Raw genomic sequence first — 13,034 nt, forward strand, 5'->3', positions numbered from 1 at the left:
ACCCCTGCCTAACTGGGGTCATTAAAATTAGCCTCAAAAATATGCATGTGATGTTTTTGAATTCTGCTTCTGTTAGTGGATTAGGCTTTGCTCCCATAACACAATTTAAGGGTGGGAGTTCATCCCAGGGGAATTTAACTGTCTGAGACGAATGTCTGTAGCCTTAGATACTTGTTTATGCTCCCAGAGCTGGCAGCAGAGAGACAGGCTCCTCCACAGAGGATGTATTAAAAGAGAGGTCTAAATCTGACGAGATGAAAGACTTTCTAGTCATGTCTGTTTCTCTCTATCAGTGAGAGGGAGACTGGATGAATTTCTTAGACTAGAAAACTGTCTAGTCTAGTGTTTGGAAAGCTGAAGCTAGGTGGAAAGGCTCCCATCACACATCTCCAGAGATGTGGGGTCTGCAAGGCCAGGGCTCTGCCTGCTCTGTTATTATGAGTGGAGCTTGTATTTTCTAGAAATGGAATAATTTGAACAATTTCACAGGCAATGTAATAAGCTAAACTGTTCAGGTGGTACGTTACGTGAAAGGGGCAAATGCATAGGTTGGAAAATGTGTCTTTGGTTCCTAGCTACAGGTTAGCCTTCCTTTGCTGCCCCAGGGATTGATTGGCTTTTTGTTTCCACCTGCTTTGGGAAGACTTCTACTAAAGCCATGAAGCTTCTCTTTCTCAAAAAATATGTATTCCTAGTGGGCATCAGCCAAATTTGGTAAGAGTGGTGTTCTCTAAGTAGTTAGCAATTGTTTCTTTCAAACTTTGATTTATCCTGATACGGTGCTTTTGTTTCTCACTCACCTGCAGAGCCTGGAGTTTGCACTGTGTTTGGAGACCCTCACTACAACACTTTTGATGGACGGACATTTAACTTTCAGGGAACATGTCAGTACGTTTTGACGAAAGACTGCTCCTCCTCTGCCTCGCCCTTCCAGGTGCTGGTAAAAAACGATGCCCGTCGGACCCGTTCTTTCTCCTGGACAAAGTCAGTGGACCTTGTGTTGGGCAGAAGCACTATCAGCCTCCAGCAGCACCTCACAGTGAAGTGGAATGGGACCCGCATCTCACTACCTTGCGAGACACCGCAATTTCAGATCGATTTGGATGGTTATTTGCTGAAAGTGACAACCAAAGCAGGTAGGACAACTGTGTGTGTGTCTTCTCCTTGAACAAATTCTCAAGTGCCACATGAACTGCACTCAGGAAAAAAAAAGCATGATAGCAGTAATAAATGTAGTTATAAATCTTTAGAGATCTGAGGAACCCAAAGGGCTTTCAAAATTCCCTGCAGCCCACAAGCAGACAGAGATCCCAGCTATGAGTCTGAAGTCTTTGCAGAACATTTGCTAAGCTATGTTTCATTCTGCAGCTGACAATTTATTTCCTGCATAGAAGAATGTGCCATGATTTTCCCTTCCAGTAACTTATGCAGGGTGATAATCTGATACTTATAGATAAGAACAGAGAGGACATAAGTTCTTAAACATAACTTTCAGGTTTTTTCCCAGGTGCAGCAACATACCTTACAGTCTAGGTCAGCAATTATAAATATATATATATATATATATATTTACTAATGGGTGTAATGCATTTAAGTTGTCAAATTATGGAAACATTTCACTGGGACTACCCAGTAAAATAGAGGTCATGGTTTGAAAACCTAGGCCTAAGTTGCTGTTCAGTGTTGTCTTGCTGGTCTTGTTTTGTGATCGAGTAAGAGCTTGTCTGTGATGAACAGAGAGTTCACAGCACCAGAAGCAAAGGGAAATCAGAAACTTTAGAGAATCTGGTACCTTATTTACAGAAACAAGGAGGGGAGATAGCAGAGCCTCAGATCTTCTGAGCCCTAGAAAATACATTGATTGTCAAAATGCTAAACCAGAGGACTTACATTTGTTTTGATAAACTGTTCTGAAACTATGGTGTGCTTGCACAGATAAATACCGAGGGGTAGTTTAAAACCTTCTTATTAGCATGTGTGAGGTACTACTGTAGTCCTGAGAGATTTCACTTGCACAGTGAAGTACTGTTTCAGTCAGAATGCTATTTACTGTTAATTCAATTAAATGCTATGTGAAAGCAGTGAAACCAATCTTTCTTATGGAGTGATAGGGTCACAGGTGTGATGCATAGTCATACTCATTATCTAGCCATTTTTTTTTTCAAGTGGGACAGTAGTATACACTGTTGAGCTGAGAATTTAGACACCTGTTCATATAGCCCCTGGAAATGTAAGTCTGCATAATGTGGATCCCAGCTCTGGGCTTATTCGTCAAAGTGGCAATGCAGATTTTTGTGGCTCTCTGTAAAATGCACACAAGTTGACCATTATTCACAACTTCTAATTAAAAGCATCTTGAGGGTTTCTCTTTGCAGCCAGCTGAATGCTATGAATACTGGCGATGTGGATTTCATTAGCCAACCACAGCCCAAGGAAAGGTTTTCAATCGAAGATGAATGACAGCTAATCCTGTTGCTATTCCATTTGTCTCTGGTGCAGGCCTAATAAATGACTGCATACATCCTTGTCCATGTGTTGGCAGAGGGAGTGCAAACATGGCATATGACAACATACCAAACAGTGTGTAATCACTGCAAATTATAGCCTAAATAATTCCTCCCCTTAACGGAGCAGGATCAGGTTTCTCTCGCTGAACGCAGCACAATGGGCCAAGTCCTCCTCTCCTCAGCACGTAAGGCCTGGAAAGCAGCAGAACTGCATGGCTCCATTTTGCTGGGAGAGGACAAGACCAGAGAGGCTGTAGAGAGGAGGAATGTGCTGAGTAGAACTGGTTTAAAGACAAATTTTTTTGTTCCACAGGAAATTCCGAGTGCCGAGGGGAAAAACCTGGAAAATTTTCTCTGTTTCAGAATGCAGTATGGATTTTTCAAAAAAATATATGCTTTCCCAGTGTAGGGTGAAAAAGGAGGGGGAGGAAGTAATGAAATATAATCAAACCCACTGTACTAGAAGCAAAATTCAAAGTAAAACTGGGCTGGGAAGTGCAGGATCTGGTGCTTACAGCACAGCCAGCATTCCCACGGCTTTTGGTTTTCCTTTTGCAGAGCTGGGAGCTGAGCCCTGGATAAAACAGGGGAGCCCACAGCTTCAGGAAGCCTTGTGGCTGCTGGCTACAGAGCAATCTGCATGGCAGGGCTGTCCTGGAGTTGTATACCCTGAGAGTCCAGGTTTCCAGGCAGCCCACCAGGCGAGCTGGCAGGAAACCACCTTGGAACCTTGCCTGTGCTGTGTTGGAACTTCATTGAATCCGATATGTCTCCCCGAAGCATTTCAGTTCTGATGAATTGGCATTTTCCAGAGAAAACCTGTTTTGTGGCTAAGTTCCTCACCAGCTGTAGTCCTGGATGCCATGCAGCAGAAATTCTGGCACCCTGCACTTGCAGGTACTTTGTCATGGATGTGGTTGGGATGTCGTTGAGTCCCTTGTCTAAAATTCATGTATAAAAAGACAAGAAGAGAGGGGTCACAGGTCACAGGACTGATGTTACTTATCTGTCCCTTTAGTGCAGGACCTTTTTTGTTGTTGTTGTTTCTGTGCTGATCTTTTGCATGAAGCCACTTTGCTGAGGTTTTCTTTGCCACTTTGGCACTTAATCTTTGGGGAAGAGTGGTCTGCCAGTTTTCTAGGATGCCTTTACCATGAAAAATCATGCAGAACAATTGATGAGGGTTCCCAGCATGGGGAACTTGATGTGCGATGTGCATAAATCCAGAAGGATATTTTTTTAAATGCAGTAGAGAACATAGTGTGCCAAGTTAAGAAATCAAGTAATAAGTTGGTTAAGCATCCTTCAAAGAAGGGGGGAAAATGGAAAACTCTAAGAAGTAACTCAGAGAATATTCCTTTTCTGCACATCCCCAGATGGGACAGATGCTGCATCCTTTGGCTTCACATCTCTTGGGTTGTGATCCTTTTCCAAGTGAATGGGAAACTCATCCACTTTGAGAGGGGAAGGAAGGGGAGTATAGGCATCAAGAAACCCTTCCAAAGAATTTCTGTCTGCCAAGGAGACCATTTCAAACATCGCTCCATAGCATAATCCCTTCTGTCACAGCTCTTGTTGGTTTACAGAAACCAATTGAATTTTCTGCTTATGAACAAACAAAAGGGCATACACTGTACAGTGTGGTCAGGCTTTGACAAAATTATCATGCATGTAGGAATAAATACCCTTCCTTGTTACCCCCAAAGGGAATAAGCTCTGTATGGACATAAACCTTCAAGCTATTAATCAAAATTAGAAATTACGCCTCCATCTGAGCAACTACAGGAGAATATTGTACGATTAAACAATACCCAGCTAGAGGAAAGTACATCCTTTTGTGGTAGTTAAACTGTGAGTCTCTTGAATCAAATCCAGTAATCGAAGCAGGAATCTCTAGATTTTAAAATATATAAAATATATACTGAGATTAAAAGTCATAATTTGATATTATTTTTGTCTGTGTACGTAATGTTCACAGAGAATCATGTAACAAGGAGACTAATGTAACTCTCACAAGTGGCACACAAATATTCAGGATAATTTTAGAGTTAACCTTTCTTTATGACTGTGAGTAGTTTCAGTGAAAATCAGAAAGTCTTGAGAAAAAAAGTTGTAAAAAGACAATTAAGATAGGATGATTAGCCAGTCTTTTGTGACTCTGCTTAAGCCAGTAGCTTGTGACAGAGCTCATTTGGGGAAGAAGCTGAGCACTGCCTTAAAAACGGCAATTTTTTTCTGAAGAGAGTTGTCTGAGAATTTGGATCTTGATGCTTCAAGCTTTGAGAAAGTTTATATGATTCTCAAGTCTGAAGAAAACTTAGTTTATAAGTTAATACCAAAGTTTTTCTAAATGCCAACACGGCAGTATTAATCTGGTGTCTGCAAATCAAGCTGTGTTTTGTTTTGTTCAGCGTTGTCAGAAGCAAAGACAGCTGGAATTTGAATTTGTCCAGAAATGATAATGTATGAAGCAGCTTAAAAGGCTGCTTTCCCCCTTGCCACTGTGCTGGCCTCGTTAACAACTGTAGTCTTGCACAATTTCTCAGTTGGCTGGGTGTAAAGTGCTCTAGAGGAGGATGCAGTGGCCTTATCCATGCTGGATTTATTAGATAATTTGAAACTGCTTTCAGACATACTCAGCTCATGACATATCTGTGCTATTATTTCTGACCTATAGTGATAAGAAAACATGATACCACAAACTGTAGTGATGGGTGATGCAGAATTACCTGCATAAGCTTGCTGGGTAAAATGTTCCCCAAAGTCTTGGTGACATGGTGTCAACCACACAAGCTCCAGGAGAGTCTGTACCGACAGCAAAGCCCCCCTTCTATGGCTTTAGTTGCTGCTTGAGCCTCACCCTGTTTCTCTGTGGCATGGGTAGGAATTGTCATAGGAGACAACGGGATGTGTTGCTAAAATAAAGGTTCCAGCTTTGATCTGAGTCACTGGTATGTTAATTACTTACATGAGGATAGGGCAGGATTTGGATCACAAAGTGACAAGCACTGATTTACAAGAGGAAAGGGTGGTGCTAAGCCAGCCTACACAGCAAATGTAGGAAGCTGGAGCAAAGCCCTGGTCCTGCAGCACGGAGTGATGCTCTATGGTATTCTTAGGTATTCTTGGCTAGGCAAGGAGAAGAGGGTAAAATCTGGATAATCGTGTTTAAAGGGGAGTTTCTGTGTTTATCCTTAATTAAGTGGCACACAGGTACTTTATGGGAATAAATTAATATCAGCAAAATGGTTTGTGATCTTCAGATGCTGGATTACTGCAGAGATACAAAGCAGTAGCATTCATCAGACATTGGAAATACTTAAAAGAAAGGCTATTTTGTAGTAGAAGTTAAGCAGCTGTAGTTCTTGGTGTCAGTTTTATCCCATATGATACCAAAATTGCTTTTGCTTATGAGATACATATTTACATAAGAATCATAAGACTATTTACTCTTCAAAATGATGAAATTAATTTAATTTACAGCCACCCAGGTGAAAGCTATAAGTTTAGTCTCCACTGGATCTCTGGGCCTTCTAGAATATCAGCAAAAACAGAAAGGCGTTCAGAAGGCAGTTCATTCCTTCAGCATTGGACACCCATCTTGTCATCCAGAGCTGCTTACTTCTCTCCATCAGAGAGGGCCCAGACACCTAACTTTGAGATGGGTACAGACAGATAAAATGGATATCACCCATAGAATGGAGTGTTGATTTTGATGTACTAGAAGTGCAAAACTTTACTGTAAAACATTATAGCAGAGCACTTACATCCCAGCCACTAGGTGAAGGTTAGATGTTTTCCTTCATTCCTCAGTGTTGCTGACTTATGAAGGCAACTTCAAAAGGTTGGTAATTAACACCTTTTGAGGGAACAGTGAAGCCAGTTCAGAATGCCTTCTTGCAACAGTTTTACCCATCTGACATATCTTTGTGGGCATTTTTTTAGCTCTCTTTACCCACACAAAATAAGATACTTGTATTGGAAGTGTTGTATTCACCCAAATGAGTAATCAGTATCAGCTTTGTGGGGTGTTTACCATAAAGTGGTCACTGGTGGAGTCTCATGACACCTTTGTATCCCCATGACTTGTGCAATGTGTGACAATGACTGAAATTCTGCCCCTTTCCCCTGCTAAATCAGCTAGAAATTCTCCCTAGCAAATTCAATAATTCAATTTGCTGAATTCTGTAAGAGCCTCCTTTTGATGTTGAGAGTAGTTTTGCGTTAGATCCAGATTTTTAAGGATAACCCCAGCCATTAGGAAGGAGAAGCAAAAATAAACAGAGACAGGCATGAGTGTATTGTAATTGACTGTGATTTAAGAAATTCTGCACTTGCCAGAGGCACTCACTGGGAGGTATATAGAAACCTATCAGCGTTATCAGATTCAAGCCATTGACTTTGTTTAGAGTCCCATGAACACTGTTTCAGAAACATAAGGCAGAGTTTTTATCCTAAATTTCTTCTCTCTCTCTTTCTTTTTTTCCCCTTTTTTTTTGGTTTGTGTTTTGTTTTTGTTTGTTTGTTTGTTTATTTGTTTGGTTTGGGGTTTTTCGTTTGCATGTTCTTGTCTCCTCTCTTTGTTAGGCTTGGAAATCTCATGGGACGGCGACAGTTTTGTGGAAGTCATGGCTGCGCCGCATCTGAAGGGCAAACTCTGCGGTCTGTGTGGCAATTACAATGGGCACAAGCGAGATGACCTGATTGGGGGAGATGGGACTTTTAAGTTTGATGTGGATGACTTTGCTGAATCCTGGCGTGTGGAGTCCAATGAGTTCTGCAGCCGCCCGCAGAGAAAACCGGTGCCTGAGCTCTGTCATGGGACAGTCAGGGTGAAACTCCGAGCTCACCGGGAATGCCAGAAGCTCAAAGGGTGGGAGTTCCAGAGCTGTCATTCAACGGTGGATTATACCACATTTTATCGGTAAGTGTGGCTTGCTGTGAGATAGGGAGATAATGAATTACTGTGCAAGAAGAAAAAACAACTGGCCCAATTTCAGTAGTGTTTGAGCATGTGTTTAGAGCTGCTTTTGCTGATAATTAATACACAGGCTTAGAGGTACATCATGATGAGCTTTTCTGATTCAGGAATCAGAAGAAGATGATCCTGAGCTAATAAAGACCCAAGCAACCAACAGTGAGAAAGGCAGGCAGGCTTGTGATCACCTAGAGAAAAAGTAATTTTGGAGACAGAGGAAAGAGGGGGCAGAGACTTCAAAACATTTTGGTAAGCTCTTTCTGATTTCAAAGTCAGCTGTAAAGTTGAGGCTGATTTTAATTGCTATTTCTTGTGGTCCATAGAAGTGTGTCTTCCCAGAAACATTTTGAAAATTACTTTATTAAAGCAGAGAAAGTAGATAATACTAGTGCCTCTTGGATGGTATAATTTGTGGGTGGAGAGTTTGAAAGGAGAAAGTTAACAAAAGTTCAGTGCATGCCCATCCTGCCCTGGCAGCAAAGAAAGACAGACCAGGATCTAGAAGCCTTGTCCAAGCAAATTATTTAGGATTTTTATCTTTAAAATGCTTCCAGTCTAAACCACAGAGACACTATTTCTGGTTTTTAATTGGCCTGAGTTTATTTGCCACTCACTAAATAAAATGGGCTTTTCTTTTGATTGCCTGACATAAAAGATAAAAGCGAGCTGAATCACGGTTCTGTGATGGCGGGTGGAGCTGCTTGATCTCTGCACTCCCTGCTTTCTCCACTTGCACACATCTGTGAACCATTGGGCTTATTAGGAAAAGCTTTCTAAAATGACTCCATTTCCCTTATAAATTGCTTTTCCTCTTCTCTTACAATGAGACCGAAAAACTTTTATCTACCCCAGCAGAATACATCTAGGACTAGGAAATGCTAGAAGACACACAGATTGGCTTGTAGTCTGTGTGCTTCTGCATCTAGTTTGCTGTAGTGTATCCCTATGCTAAGAGCCTGGCAAAGAGTGGAGATTATATTGTGTGCAAGTTACAATGCTTTATCTTTTCCAATGGCTGGAGGCACAACAGAGAGCACTAGAGATGCTAACACACACACACACACACACACACACACACAGGGTCTGCTGAATGCATTTCAACAACATTCCCATCTCACTTCCATCATTCTCTAAAGGTAAGTGATGACAATGCAAATGGAAAACAGGCACAGAGAGATTTGTTTAATTTTGCACTGGATTTTTTGTCCCCTTTTTAAAGTAGCTCATGATTAATTTAGTGCAATACACTTCCTGACACTGCAGCAGAAAATGATTTAGATTTTGGCTACAGCATCTAGAAAAAACCCCACAAACCTCTACATACTTGCACACAAGAATTACCATAGAACACTTCTGCTCCTTTAAAATCATGTCTTCTATTTGTCCTGGAAAGACAATGAAGCCAAGTGAGTATTTAATATGATTATGTCGTTTTGTCTAAAAATCTGTTTTTTCCCTGAGGAAACTTTATGTTGAAATGACCATCATACTCTGTCAGAAGTAGCTGTTCATTTGCTTCCATTTAGATGTTGCCAGATGTTAGATTGCTCAGCTCCCAATACAGGAATCAAAGATAAAATATCAATTTTTTAAAAACTGATATTTAGTAGAATGCTACATCTCATTAGAAACTGACAAAGTTGTAGCAAGCAGTTTGTTCAGTGACCATGGCCAGTTTTCATGCTTGGAAGATCCCACAAGAAGGTAATGATTATGGGACACACATTCAAGAAATTATGCAAATCTTTCTCACAAATCTTTGCATGTATAAATATGTGCGTGTGTGTGTGTATAAGGATAAATATGAGGACTTAAAAGATTTGCATTTTTCATATTTTTTTTCAAATAATCCTTTGCTCGTGATGTACATTTGTAGAAAAATTAAATCACTATTGAATGAAGTTTGAATTAACATTTACAGCTTTTTACTGTGGTATTTTAGAAAACCATATTTAGTCAATGTTTTCCAAGGTCAGGCTAAATTTAATTTTTTTCCAATTCTGCTTTTCTGACTATGATCAAACTCCTAACAGTAAGAGAAGAGACTGAATGGTAGGGCCAGGTTATTTCATTTTTCTATTCATCTCTTCTTTGAATTGAAAAGCTTCTCAGCTTGTATGCTCCAACATTACATATTACAGAATTTTTCCATTGGAAATCCTGGATTCTCAAGAGTTAATATTTCTCAGTCATTCTTGCCCATGTTATGAACATTGCCTCATTTTCATTATGCTGCTCTGGTAGTGACCTGCTGTTAATGAGAATTCTCAGAAATGGAAATAAACTCAGCAGGAACATTATGAATTAGGGTGTGTTTTCTCCAAATACCAAAAAAGGCAGCGAACAATGCATTACAAATATTTGTCTGATTTTGTGTTACTGAGGAGATTTCTGTGAAGACGTCTCAAATTAATTTGTAGTCTCATTCTCTTTACAGTTGTAATTTCTCCTTTTGTTAGTCATCCAAAAAAACTTACAAAGCAAGGTTGTCATTATGGTTAGGTGAAAAGGATATGGTTAAAGTTTTAAAGAGTAGAGATCTAGCTGCTTAGCTGTGTGGTGAAGAGCAACTCCTGATCTTGGCCTTGATAGACCTGTGGCACCTTATGAGAAATGGTTGTGCACCTTGACTTTAACCCTTGTTTTGGTGTTGTGACTTTGGTGACCTGTGGTGCTCTGCAAAGCTCATGGTCAAGGAAAGCGTAGTAGAAGAGCACAAGAAAGGATTTCGAAATAGTCCAGACTGCAAACTAACAACTTCATAATCTAATTTTATACCACTCTTAATTCTTTGTTTTGTGACTAGACACGTTTTATGGGCTTTTAATTGTGGTTTGTTTTGTTTAGTTTTGGGTTGGTATTTTTTGTTTGTCTTTAATGCACTGCTAGTTGTTCAGTACTCATGAGTAATACTCCCAAAATAACCCTTAGGATTGAACTTTATGGAGGCAAGTTCATTAAGAAGGGAAATTATTTTGAATTTCCAGGAGATTTTGGGAAAATCTGAGTGGGTAAGAAAGGGATATATAGTGACAGTCATCACCATTGCCACTTGTCTATTTTGATATTTTAATATAACTAAGCATCCTGGTTTAGTCCTTGCCAATAAAAGAAAAAGCTACCAAGGTTACTCAGTAGCAGGATTTTAGAGGGGATACTTTGACCGTGTATGCAATAAAGCTTTCACTCAGACTCCTGAAGCTGCTCTTGAGTACAAGCAACAGTAAAATAGATTATACGATCTGAATTTCACATGCTGCTGTTACCAGAAAAAGCTCTATCATAGAATCATAGAATGGTTTGAGTTGGAAGGGACCTTAAAGATCATCTAGTTCCAAACCCCTGCCATGGGCAGGGACACTTCTCACTAGACCAGGTTGCTCAAAGCCCCAGCCAACCTGGCCTTGAACACTTCCAGGGATGAGCCATCCACAGTCTCCCTGGGCAACCTGTTCCAGTGTCTCACTACCCCAGACTAAAGAATATTTTCTTAATGTCTAACCTAAATCTACCCTCTTCCAGTTTAAAGCCATTACCCCTTGTCCTACTGCTCACGTTATCAAGAAATATTACAGTACTATTTAAGCTCTTAGGGTGCTTAGGGGACTTGAAGGGGGAAAAGAGGACTTTCTGTGCTCACCAAGCCCCATGGATGATCTCATTGTCTATCTTTGAGCTGTGCTGGAGCAGGGGCCAGGCAGCAATGTGGCCAGGGGCATCGGGGTGCAGTGGGAAGGTCCCCCATGTGTCCCCATGCCTGCTTTGCTCAGCCATGTCTGACACCTCTCAGTATCCTCCTTAGGAAGCAGAGGAGAAGGCAACCCCAAACAGGGGTTTCTAGTAAGTTTTTTTGTAATAGCTTGGTATCACCAAGGTGATCTGGAAGGTGACACCAACATGATATTAGTATACCACCCATCTCAGGTGCACAGCAGCTGAGTTCATAAATGACTAGTTAGACGTTGCTCAAGACTCTCACAACTGCCATAACTTTGGAAAAAAATTCAGTGCCTTGCTTTTGCCATACAGTAAAATTCCCTATCTGAAATTGGAAAAGTTGTGCTCCTAACTCTTAAGTCTTTTTATTGTTATTATTGTTCCTATTATTATTATTATTATTGCATTTTTAACAGACAGCAGCATACCTAATAGTTACTCTTTTTCTCTTTTGTAATTGTCCTAAGAGGTATATTTTTCTCAAACACTTTAATAAGATTCAGTATTTTCTGGCAAGGAGTAATTAAGATAGTAATAGCCTCATTTGTTTGAATCTGTAAATCAAATACATTCAGGAATTGCAAATCTGCTTTATTGCAATTCTTATCTCAAATGTTCCATTTGATTGTGCTGCTATCACTGCATCTTAGCTCTCAGTTAATCAGCTAATGAGTTCCTATTCCAGTTACCCAATTAACTTTATGCAGCTAACTGCTGCAGTCTTGCAGATTTTCTAAAAAAAATCTGCTTAACTAGAGGAAATATTATTGTTTAGAGTTAGAGTATAATTACAATGTTGTGTAGTCCATCAGCTCCCTGGTTTACTACATTTGATAGATATGCCATGAATGGTTGCAGCGAGCATATGAGCTGTAGCACTGCTAAGTTAATTACAAGCTCTATTGAAAAGATAGGGACCAAGGGTTTGTGGCTTTGAAGCAGAAAGTTTGAAGGTTTGTTTCCCCTGTTAACAATGATGTCCTACAGCTGTAAAATTCATGTGGTTTTGCCCCTGTGTTCACTCAGCAGGATAGAGCAATAGAAATTTAGGCTGAAGAATGACTTCAGAAAAGCCCTTTTCAAGTGTTAAAGGAGTGGGTGGAACCGGGATCTCTGGAGCCCTCTGTTCACTGCCAAGGGTGCATATTGCAACATTCTCCCTGCGAGGTTTGCTGGTCCTGGCTGGGCATGCGGGCACAGCAGCCGCCTTGAGCTGCTCCAGCTGAGGCTGCTCCAGGGCTCATCTGTGGTGTGACCAAAGGGCAGCTGTAGCTCTTGCTGCTCCCCAGGATGCCTCCTGCTCCAGCACCAGCCTCCACATCTGTCTTTCCACCCACCTCAGGCCAGAGCTGGCCTGTCCCGCGCTTCAAGACAAGCCAGTGGTGTTGGCTCTAGAAAGGGAATGATGGTGCAAAGTCATGGCTTGTCCCCTCACAGACTTGGCACAGAGCAGGGACTGTTGCTCCCTTTCATGCTAAGGTAGGGATGGATGTTCTTGTGCCTGTCAGACTGCCTGCCAAAAGCTGGCCTGGTACTAGCAGAGGTGTAACCACAACAGAGAAGACCTCAGGATGAAAGAATTTACTCAGCTTCTTGGGCAAATTGTCACTGAGCAGCTGTACGACCCAGGGAGCTTCTGGTTAGGAAGGAATTTTAAAATATTTGAAGTAATGATTGTATTTTTTTCAGCAAATCTGCACCAGGACTTGAGTTTCCTATGAGCTAGATGCTCCATTTCTCAGTCTGCTCTGTTCAACGTCTTTGAATCTTCCAACCATTTGAAGTCCCCACTGGAGCTTTAGTTGCTTGCATTGTTAAGTGCTTAATAATTC

The 13,034-nt window shown here is 40.9% G+C and overlaps 1 protein-coding gene across 1 annotated transcript in view; it reads left to right on the top strand.

Annotated features, from left to right (window-relative positions):
* The window catches only part of BMPER (BMP binding endothelial regulator), a 149,388-nt gene that overhangs the window by 95,563 nt on the left and 40,791 nt on the right, over positions 1-13,034 (top strand). Inside the window, 2 exon segments of the mRNA XM_010007753.1 lie at positions 807-1,136; positions 7,095-7,431. Coding sequence (XP_010006055.1) covers positions 807-1,136; positions 7,095-7,431 — 667 coding nt within the window.

This window comes from Chaetura pelagica, unplaced genomic scaffold, assembly GCF_000747805.2.
Source record: "Chaetura pelagica isolate M959 unplaced genomic scaffold, ChaPel_1.0 scaffold502, whole genome shotgun sequence".
Taxonomy (NCBI): domain Eukaryota; kingdom Metazoa; phylum Chordata; class Aves; order Apodiformes; family Apodidae; genus Chaetura; species Chaetura pelagica.